This window comes from Cupressus sempervirens, chromosome 7 (assembly GCF_028749045.1).
Source record: "Cupressus sempervirens isolate cs-2001-9-10 chromosome 7, ASM2874904v1, whole genome shotgun sequence".
NCBI classification, from domain to species: Eukaryota; Viridiplantae; Streptophyta; class Pinopsida; order Cupressales; family Cupressaceae; genus Cupressus; species Cupressus sempervirens.
In genome coordinates this window covers 924,534,294-924,545,962 of record NC_143124.1, presented here as the reverse complement: position 1 = coordinate 924,545,962, position 11,669 = coordinate 924,534,294, and the positions used below count along the sequence as shown (strand labels likewise).

Here is an 11,669-nt window from a genome sequence, read left to right as displayed (position 1 = left end):
AGGACTAGAACTCATAGGAGCTTCATTCTTTTCAAGCAAGGGAGAATGATGTAGGGGGTTCGGAGAGTCATAACTTTTGACTAAAATCTGAGTTTTCTTAGATTTTTTTGGGTTTTTCTTCAAAACCCATGGTTGAGGTCGATTCCAACTAAGCCAGCTCTATTGGGGCCGTTTTGACTATTTTTTCGAGAGCCAAAAATTCCATTTTGACCTTCGAATTTTATTTTTAAAATATCTTAAGTGTTTTTAATTTTTTCTACTTTGTAATAACTTTAAAATTTCTTTCTAAATTTTGGAGATTAGTTGGCAATTCATCTTGCCTTAGTTGGGGGCTTTTCTTGGAAAAAATTGGGATTCATAGGATGAGTTTCAAAAATTACCAAAAATGAAAATTTTTGTTTTTCTTGAAAATCTGCCAAATATGGTAATTTTCAAAATTGTAATAAGTAGGTGTTTGTTTTCATTGTAGGGGCAGAGTAGAGTTGCAGAATTTTTTTAATGAAGAGCTATATTATTTTGAAACATTGATCTTGTGTCAAATTCAAATTTATTGTTTTATGATATTGGGGTTACATTATAGTATATAATATTTTTGACAATAGTGTGCCAATATCATTTGATTTCCACAATCCACTAGCAATACATAAGAATTTTTTCTAGAATTTGATTGTGTTTGATTTTTTAGCATCAACATTTCCAATCGCACATAGTGATCCATCATCAGGATGAGGGAGAGTGCAAGAGACTAGATCTCTAAATTTTTCTATTCTCTTGCACTCTTCTTCATCCTGATGATGGATAACTATGTGTGATCCGAAATATTGATGCTAAAAAATCAGACACAATCAAATTTCAGGAAAAAAAATTATGTATTGTGCCAATAGTTGTGGTTATAAGGTTGTTTTTGCTAAAAAAGACTACCCATAATTGAATGAAATGTATCCGTTATTCTAAAAACAACCAATCATGTAATGCCACATTAGTTGCACAAACATGAGGTCCATCCACTACAATTGGTCTCACCTTTTTTTAACTGTTTTAGACACTATTGATAAAAAGAATGCTAATGTAATATTGAAATCTTATAAATAGAAGACTTGCCAAATAAATTGTTTTTTATAGAATATTTTAGACACCATTGATAAAAAAATCTTGCCAATTAGTTATATTTGAGAAGCCCAAATTAGAATGCTGAACTAATGAATCCTCTCCCAAATTATAATTTTTTAAATTTTAAGCAATTCAATTTTCTTTTACACTAATTTATTTACTGATAGTCACGGACCTCAATGCCTCCCTTTAAAATTGTCTGCTGTGGTATTTGAGTTGTATGATTGCTCTGGTTCGTATGACACAAGGATAAAGATTGGCAAAATTTACACTCGGATAAGCTTTTGGATTTCAAGTCCAAGAAAAGGAGCAGAAAAAAGAGAAGATAGGCATGAATATTTTCTACCGTCAAGAAGACCAATGGGGATTTGCCTCATTCTGTTGCAATCCAAATAATACAAAGCGAGGTGGTCATCATCTGGTTACTTTGCTTAGGGAAACCCACCATCATCACGTGGGATGACGCCAACAAAATACATCCTAAAAATAACTCCTTTCCATATTTAGTCCTCCTCCTATCCACTTTGATGTCACAAATTTCGTGATCAGATTGCTCTTCTACATATATGATGCCATTGCACTAAGGTGGTGAACTGAAATAAAAACACAGAGAAAAAAAGCTTGTGAAGATCATAACTGAGAAAAAAATGGAGAATTCTTACAGCAGGCATGTTTTTGATGTTCCCCAGGGAGTGAGAATTAAGGGGCGAATTGCAAATGGGTACGAGAGAATACTTAGCAAGGAGGCTCTGCAATTCGTTGCTGATCTTCAGAGAACATTTGGGGGTCGGGTGAGTTATAACATGGGGTGCAGAAAGGAGCAACAGGGGAGGTACAACAATGGCGAGCTCCCGGGGTTCGATCCCGCGACCAGGGCCATCAGAGAAGGGGACTGGACTTGTGCTTCTACTCCAAAGGCGGTGGAGGATAGAAGAGTGGAAATTACTGGCCCTGTTGAGAGGAAAATGATCATTAATGCTCTCAATTCCGGTGCTAAAGTCTTCATGGTCATACCATCTAACAAATCTATTTGAGTTTTTTATCAGTTTCATGTATTTCTTTTTGCATATAATCAATGTTTATCTGCCAGTGTATTAGGTTATGTGATGAAGTTGTTTTATATTTCAATTTTTAAACTTTTGAAGATTTTTTTCACTTTTTCTAGTATTTATGAAGTGTATTATATGTTATGAGGCACAAATTCTGTAGGACTGTTGCAGAGATATAAGTTTTCAATCTTTTACGAGTAATGATCTCAAGAGAGATGGATTTTCTTTAAGTCAATAGAGACTGATTCTTTTCATATCATTTTTTCAATATTCTTGGGAGGATATGTTCTTTCTGTTTGAAGAAGAAGAAACATCTGGTATGCATACCCATATATCTTTGAGCCTCATTTTGGTGTGTTTTTGCCTTGGCTCTCAGGTAAATATCATCTCTAATGGGTTGGTCTTGAGTCATAAAACTTAACTACTAGCCTAACTAGCATTTTTTATCTTTGCAATTATTTTTTGCTTCTACATTTCATGGTTTAATCATCTCAAAAGAGATGGATTTTTTCTCTCTTCTTAGAGAGTAATCCACCTACCAATGATAGGATCTGTTCCTCAACTATACTATTAAAGTTTAAGCCTTTTCATTTAGCCTTTCCAGTGTTTTCAAACTGTTTACGGATATCATCCTAAGCTGATGAAGCACCATTCACCCCATTATTACAAAACATGAAAATTCTTTCTTCTCATCCGTCTTTGGAACTTATCCGTCTAGCAATGATAGGCTCTAGTACTATTAGGATTTTATCCCTCCCTTTATTTCAACGCTTAAATAGGCCTTTTCATCTTGAGTCCACATGGGGTTGATTGATTTCTTTGACATGATGAGTTCTCGTTAGAATTAGGACAACCTTGCCCATTGATGTCTCATTTATCCATCCATATTGCTTTCTCCAAGTATACTTCCTATTTTTTGAGTTCGTAGTAGCCATTTTGGGCCACCAGTTTTCATCTTTATTTTCAACTTTTTTTCACCAAGTTTACAAAAATAAATAATAATTATTAAACGACTATTAGTCCTTTCCCCTGCTTACCAAATTGTGAGGCCTACCGTTGCTGTTAGCAAAATACTCTGCAAATTTTGGTGTCTTCTTTTGGAGGAGGTGTAGGGTATTTGTTGATTTATTTTAATAGACTATGTGGTGATGCTTTCGTCTATTATATTATAATAGGTGTTCATCAGTGTCTATAAAGTTACTATAGCAAAAGCAAGAGAAAATGTTCAGATTTTTTTGTAGATTTTATTTTTCTGATGTTTTGTTTTTGGGTGCACAGTCGGACTTCGAAGATTCCTTGTCACCCACGTGGGACAACATTGTTACAGGGCAAATAAACTTGAAGGATGCAGTAGAGGGAAGCATAACTTATGAGGACAAGGCCAGAAACAGGACATACAAACTCAATGAGAAGACTGCTGTGCTTTTTGTTAGGCCCCGAGGTTGGCATCTCCCTGAATCCCATATTGAGATCGATGGACAGCCAGCAACTGGATGCCTGGTGGATTTTGGTCTCTACTTCTTTCACAATCATGCAACATTTCGATCAAAACATGGAGGATCCGGGCCATTCTTTTATCTTCCCAAAATGGAGCACTCCAGGTTTGTTTGATCATATCCTTATTTGATTCCACAAACATTGGACATTAGGATTGCACTATTTTATTGTCTTATGGGACCTACGGGACCGATTGTGTGATAGTTTTTAGCAACGTGTTCATACTACATGATCCATCATCAGAATGCATAAGAGCAAGGAATTGAAAATGATGTATGATTGGAAGCATTGATGCTAAAAATTATCACACAATCGATCTCAGAAGAGAAATTAATCCGATAAAGTTAGAGTGTGTTGGCTAAGGAATGAGTAAATGCAGGGAAGCTGCACTATGGAATGCTGTATTTGAGAGGGCACAAGATAGCTTGGGAGTTCCAATTGGAAGCATCAAGGCAACTGTTCTCATAGAAACCCTGCCTGCAGTTTTCCAAATGCACGAGATACTATATGAGCTCAGAGACCACTCCGTAGGGTTGAACTGTGGTAGATGGGATTACATTTTCAGCTATATTAAGACATTTCAAGCACACCCCAATAGGCTTCTTCCTGATCGTGTCCAAGTTGGGATGGCACAGCATTTTATGAAAAGCTATTCAGAGCTGCTCATTCAAACATGTCACAAGCGTGGAGTTCATGCCATGGGAGGCATGGTGAGTCTTATCTAACCTACCAGCTTTTATGGAGTTCATATTTAGAATCCAAAAATTTATGTATAAACTTTATCTAAGGGACATTTAAGCTTGCAGCTGACAAGCTCTTTATTAGAGTCCTATATATTATACTTTTCTCCCTTCCCTTCCCAGAGGCTGTCTATGACCTCGCCAACTAATTCTTCCCAAAGATTTTGCCCTAATGTTGTCTGCATTTGGTTTTAACATTTCTAATTGGAATGAACTACATACAAACCGGCTTTCCCTATAGCAAAGCCTCAAGAGATTCCCTCAAGATTGTTATCTTCATATCTGATATAGATTTTCTTAACGCTGTCTGCATTTGGGTTTAACCTTTGTTTTTATTAAAGTGTAAACAGATTTTGAAGGGTTCTTAAGGCTGTCTGCATTTGGGTTTAACCTTTGCTTTTTATTAAAGTGTAAACATATTTTATGGGGAACCCTTTACAAAATGCTGTCACGGATAATAGCACAGCCAGCCAAGCGATGGCAACCAAAACATGATGGTAAAAATCTTAACACAATCGAATCCAGAAACATACTAGTACAATATAATGGATTGTGGAAATTTGTTCTCTTTAAATGATGGATCATGCTCTTTGTGCTTTATTTTATTTCATCCTGGTCATGGAGTGTTATCCAAAACGTCGATGCAAAAACTTTCACACAGAAACTCAAACAACTAAGCAACGAGACAGCTATTGGACAGCAAAGAAACAGAAAAACACAACGAAAACACTTGATGCATATTTTCAGGACACCAACAACTTCCGTTTCCTGATTAAGAAACATCTTCTGTAGATTAGCGAAGTTTCAGCAATTCATTTATGAAATTTTCTCTTCGGAGGTCTTCTTGGCCCTGGTAAGAGAACCGGGAGGCCCAAGTTTCTCGGTAAGGGCAGCCTTTTCGCCCTTACCTTTCTTGCTCCGCTCTTCATTGCAAATTTCGGTTCTTGTGGTGCAAAACCTTCGTTACTATGGCCTGTACTCAAAATTTCAAGATATATTTCCCTGTTTAGATTTTCATAGTTAGACTCTACCCAAGCCAACCAATCCCTTTTTAGACTGTGATGTCCTATCTAGCTCTCTCAACAGGGCAATGTTCTATATGCAAACTATCTTTTCCTATGCTCTCTTCCTAATTGTCCAGTTACCCTATATAACAAAGCTAACCAATCTTTTATAATTACTCATAACAGTTTTCTGGATTCGATTGTGTGTCTTTTTAGCATCAACATTTCAGATCGCATTCCCTGATCCATCATCAGGACGGAAGTGAACCAATTCACATTCCCTGATCCATCATCAGGACGAAAGTGAACCAATCGTTTATCTTTACTAAGTTGTAATATGCGTGCTTTCGCTCCATGTTCTCTGCATTTGAGTTTTAACATTGTTTAATTTCAGGCTGCTCAAATACCCATCAAGGATGATCACGAGGCGAATGAAGTAGCCTCTGCATTAGTCCGAGCAGACAAGTTGAGGGAAGTGAAGGCTGGACATGATGGCACCTGGGCAGCTCATCCGGGCTTAATAGGCACAGTCACACAAGTGTTTGACAAGAACATGACTCAACCCAATCAGATTCACCTTAAAAGGGAGGATGTGAAGGTAACAGAGGAAGATTTACTTCAGCTCCCGAGGGGTGTGAGGACAGTGGAAGGGCTAAGGCTGAATGCAAGGGTTGGTGTTCAGTACTTGGCAGCATGGTTGACAGGAACAGGGTCTGTTCCGCTGTACAACCTCATGGAAGATGCAGCCACAGCAGAGATCAGCAGAGTGCAGAACTGGCAGTGGATTCGATATGAGGCACTTTTGGATGGGGAAAGTGTGCCCATCAAAGTCACCAAAGAATTCTTTGGGAGGGTATTGGAGGAGGAGATGGGTCGCATACAAAGAGAGGTGGGGATGAAGAAGTTTAAGAGTGGGAGGTATGAAGAAGCAGGGAAAATGTTTGGCAGGCAGTGCACGGCTTCTTGCTTGGATGATTTCCTCACTCTTGATGTTTACCGAAACATTGTCCAATACCACCCACGTTCAACATCTCGCCTGTGACACTGAACTGAAGTTCAAGCTTTGTTAGAGTTCTGTTCTTGAAACAATGTTCAGCAGATAATGTGTTTAACTATTGATATTATTGTCACTGGTGTAGTTCTTCGTGGGGATGCTGATTTTTATACTTTCAACAATAAGCAGGGAGTGTCTTATATTTCTGGAAATGTTGTTGCATGTGTAATCCTTGACAGCAGTGTTGAATTTTGGGTATCTCGTTAGGCTCCTAACTGAATAAATACCTCATATATCTGGGCATTATTACGATAGTGGTTTCATTCTCTTTAATTGCATTCTTTAATTGCATTATTAGTTAGTTGCTGCCTTTGGCAGGAAATCTATTGGATCTCTTCAATTTTTAAAACCAATTAATTTGTCCAATAAGATTTCAGAATTATTCTGAGATCAAAATTTATTATAAAGTTCACATTTTCATTTTATTTAATAGAAAAACAAAATACCATTAAACTGAAATCTTATTGGCTCATGATGAAAAAGGCAATAAAAAAATTCATTTTCCTTCAACAAAAATACAACTATATTTTTTGAACACCTATATTAATGTAAGCATTAATTGCAACTTTATCTCTATTAATGAATGCATTGATTTCAATCTTATCTTTTCCACATTTGTGACAAGTGGATAAACTTTTTAAAAGAAGATAATAGTTTTTATTTATGTTTATTTTTGTCATTTGTAAAATGTTATTCAAATATAGATATTTTAATCAAATATACTATTTTAACTCTTTTAAATTGTCAATTTTTAAAAATTATTTTTTATATACTTTAATTTCATATTTATTTTAATTTTAATTTTTATATAGTTTAGATTAGAATTTAATTATTTTTATTTTTACATATCTAAACGAATGCTTTTAATAGATTTTCTTTTATTTTTTATTTTTTTATATAATTTTATTAGATTATACATTTATTTAACATATATAATTTTTATTATATTGATATTTTTCTAAGTGTGTTTGGTTTTTTAAAAACATAAATATTATTTTTAAATTAATTTATGTTTATTTATTTTTATGCATAAGTTAGGAAGTAAATTTAATACTTTTATTTTTTATTCCTTCTTCGATACCCATTTGTGTGCTTCCCACGCTATTTTATAAGGTCAATTAAATGTCAAAGTAATTGGTAAATTAGTAATTAGTCAATTTAAATAGAAATTATGCTTTATTTATTTATTAAATTGGTTTTCAAAAAATTCTCATGCATGTATTTTATATTTACATTACTAAAAAAAATACAAAGTTTGAAAAACTTTATTATGTAAACATCATGCAATAACTCTACTATAACAAAGTTCTCAAATTCTCACAACTTCTAAGATTCTGAAGATTTGAAAATATTATATTAAATTGCATGTACAAAAAAATCTACTCGTGTGCATAAGTGTGATTTTAGTAATTAAAAAAATCTTCAGATTTCTAAAATTTTCCTGTTATTTTCAATTTTGTTGCTATTTTTACTACTTTTTCTTTTTAGAACATTTAATTAAGAAAAACTTATACATATCTTTTGAAGGAAGTAATTGAAAGTATAATATTCATATTTATTTTTAATTCAACCCTATTTTATGGTTATTATTTTTCTGCACAATGCAAATTGAACAATCATAAATATATTCTTAGAAATTATAAAACTTCTAAACAAACATTTCATATCTCACAAACTCAACTTCATAGATCTCTAGACTACGACACATTTAATATTTTGAAATCATCAAATTCGGTAGGAACTTTGGCGCTTGCGCCTCTTGTTAAGATAGTGGTTCCATTCTTTTAATTCTTTTTTACAAAACAAAGTAAAACATTTTCTCAGAAAATCCATGAATAGTAATAAATTTTCTGGGATATCATTTTTTACATCAATATTTCAAATGACACTCGTCTTATCACTAAGTAAGATATTTTTTACTAAATTTAGAAAAATAATTTGTTGTAAATATACCTTGTAAAATGCAATTAGAAAACTTTTGGTGGAGTTTCAAATGCAATTTATTGCTTCATTGGTGGCGTTATTCTATTTCATTTTTATGTTTTATTGGAAGGGAATAATGAAATTGTTTTTTTTACACTTAACCTTATGATGGGAAGAGGTTTACAAGTTATCCAATCAAAACAACTTTTTGTCCATATTTTGGAATCGCGACATAGAGAATTGTTTATTAGGTTTTTTTTTCTATGGAACATGTCGAGGTAACTTGTATGTACATGGTGTGAAGGAAGGAATTAGGGAGAAACTTTTTGCTTCTGAACCTCCTTATTATGAGATTGGAATTTGCAAAAAAGATGAGCGGATATTGCTTTAAGTTCCTAATAACTGGACAACACTTTGATTATGTTTTCCGTTTCTTTATTTGGTTAAAGACTAAATATCGATGCAGTGCATAGGGAGATGACTAAAAGATTAGAGTAGTTGGAGACATCACAAATATGCATTCATTCTAAAGGTCGATTCTTCTTTCCCTAACCTCTAAAATATTGGGAAGATGTATATTGTGACATGTTTTTACAAAACTTAAGGCTATATTGGATTTTGATAAGTATTTGTATTGTTTATATGAAATTTGAGAGCTTATAGTTATTGTTGCAGTTTTGAGGATAGTTGCAACAAATATATGTGGACTTTTTATGTTCACAAAGGTTAAAAAATAATTATTTTGAGGTGATGTCTAGTGCATAGTCTCTTTTGTATTCTTAACTGTTTGTTTGACTATAATAACTTTTGCACAATTGATCTTTTAATAAATATTTTGACCAATACTCATGCACAAATGCTCTAATAATTGTGTACCCTTTGCAGTAGATTATTGGAAAGGGGAGGGGCCCTGTCTACATGTTGAATGGGTTGGTGGGGGGGGACTGTTCAAGAAGGTTCTTTGGGTATAGTCTTTTGACTTACAAATACAAATATAGATTAAATACCTCCTCTAATTACATTATTTTTATATTAAAATTTGGATATTCAGGTGGGAAGTTGTTGATACATGTGAAGTTTTTCTAATAGGCTTTTAATTAGCATGTATTATGAATGGTAATTGGAACATGGGAGGCCACCAAGTCTCTTTCATAACTAGACCTAATATAACTCATCTTTGTTCATTCATGTGTGAATGTACAAATCAACAATAAATCACCTATTATGGTTACTCTACCCTCAGATTTTTTTTTTTTGTAAAACATAATTAACAACAATTTTACGAGAATATCAGATATTATATTTAGGTTTATAAAAAGTTTATTCACTTGACTAATGACCTATTGTAAAGCTAGCTATAAAGATAGTATAACTGCTATTACCCTTTTTGGAGATTGTAATAGAGTGAAATGTGTTAACAACTATATTGGTTATCTTTCTATTGATTCTAATGGTGTTAGAAATATGAAACACTCTATTAAGTGATAATAAGAAAATGGTGCATTTATTTTATTTAATGGATGGAGATGTTAGTTCCCTTGAAAAGGGATTGTTGATGCTCTTTTCCATGGATGGTAAGCCCTCAAACAAGTTATTAATCTCTAGAAAAGGAACATTTCATAATTCCTATCTAAGAAATATGTTGATATTAAGTAGTTGTCTTTCTTCTCTTGGATGTAGATAGAGAGGGATGCTCCTCTCAAAAATCCAACTTTTAGCAACAAGAAGATATATGCTCTTGAATCCATGGATATGATCAAGGGGCATCAAGAGATATTTTATCTTTAGTGTTCTCATCTCAAGAGTTATTCCAAAGTACCTTGTACCTCTGTCATGTGCCCTCCTTAGCAAAACTCCATCCTTAGTAAGTAAGATGAGTTGGCTTTCTATGCTCCTCATACTTTGTACAAGGATAGTTTTTCTTCTCCCCATTATCTCCTAGATTGTGAAGGGGATAGTGGCCCAGATTACAAGAATTTGAAAAAGAGAGAAAAAGACAACTAAACGAGATATTAAAACTCAAAAGGTTCAAAGCAAGGAATTTGTTTCATTCTCTAAACTTTAATATCTAAGAAAACTAAGAGAGTTCATGACAATGATGACATTCTAGAGATCATTTCACATATCCTTTCTATCGATAATAATGACAAACTATGTGAATAAGTAATAGAAGATGGGATCAAAGGATTTTTTAATATAATAACTTCAATGCATCAGATCCTAATGAATGTATACTAATATATTTTTAGTTAATTTAGCATAAATTGTAAGAGTTGACATTATTATGGCTATTAGAGAATTCCATTCTTTAGGGGAAATCTTATGAGAATTTTTTTTTTTTTGATGAATAGTCCTTTTCAATTAATAAAATTTACTAAGATTACAATTCACAAAAAAGGGGCCAGGGGATACAGGATCACCCTGCGAATGAGTTCAAACGGCTGAAGCCGAAAAAAACAACATGGCCTCAGCCAGAAACTATAAACTATTCATAAAAAAAAAACACTTTTAACAACCTCCGGCTGCCAAGGTAGTACCAGCAGAGGGAGGAGGATCATCTTTATCAAGAAATCCCCACACATTAGTGGGATTGTGAGGCAGATTGGGAACAGTCCAGTCGTCAACAACATCAGCAGGATTTGGGGTAGTCGCAGTCTCTACATCCTTCTTATCTGGCCGTAGAGGAGAAATTTCCAAGGCCAGCTGAGGAAACTTGCTAGAGTACGCCCATCCAGGGGGAGGATTCGGAGACTGGCTAGAAGCTCGCCAAGGGGGGGGAGATAGGGACCAGCCAGAACCACCACGCGGTGGGGAAGCGGAGTGGTGCCTCCAATCGCCATGACCACCACTAGGAGAGCGGTGGCGGGGACCTTGGGAGCGTGGCGTGTGTGAAAGGTGGTCAGAGGACTGGCGTCGAGAACGGTGACCGCGAGATGAGGAGGCATTGGCCGAGGCATCTAGAGGCACTCTGGCAATGGTGCAAGGAGCATTGCCCCAATGATTTAACAATTCCTGTAAGTGTGCAACCTCCAGGGAAACTTTATTAGCTTGCACCTATATCTGCATAATGACATTGTTACAAATGCATGCCTTAGTGTACATTACAATGTTAACATTCAAAAAACTGTGAGTGAATAAAATTGCATTCCTATCTTTCCATAGAGAAAACAAAATTTCCATCCTGAAAGTATGCCAAATCTGGGAGAACTTTTGAGGAAATCTGGGGGAATCACCCAGCAGGATCATGTGCCATGAAAAAGGTTCAGGCCTGAAAGGCTTGAAAACATCATAA

The 11,669-nt window shown here is 34.6% G+C and overlaps 1 protein-coding gene across 1 annotated transcript; it reads left to right on the top strand.

Annotated features, from left to right (window-relative positions):
* The first annotated feature begins 1,622 nt into the window (after nt 1–1,622).
* Nucleotides 1,623–6,703, top strand: MLS (malate synthase). Its single transcript, XM_089795122.1, has 4 exons — nt 1,623–2,117; nt 3,438–3,760; nt 4,036–4,366; nt 5,795–6,703. Exons 1-4 carry the CDS (start codon nt 1,758–1,760, stop codon nt 6,440–6,442), a joined length of 1,662 nt encoding a protein of 553 aa, XP_089651248.1. The 5' UTR covers nt 1,623–1,757; the 3' UTR covers nt 6,443–6,703.
* Nucleotides 6,704–11,669: the final 4,966 nt, after the last annotated feature.

Bases quoted from the DNA above. Each gene is read 5' to 3' on its own strand.
- MLS (XM_089795122.1), top strand. From the start codon at position 1,758: ATGGAGAATTCTTACAGCAGGCATGTTTTTGATGTTCCCCAGGGAGTG. The intron at 2,118-3,437 runs GTCATACCATCT...TTGGGTGCACAG, and splicing joins CCGGTGCTAAAGTCTTCATG to TCGGACTTCGAAGATTCCTT. The intron at 4,367-5,794 runs GTGAGTCTTATC...GTTTAATTTCAG, and splicing joins TTCATGCCATGGGAGGCATG to GCTGCTCAAATACCCATCAA.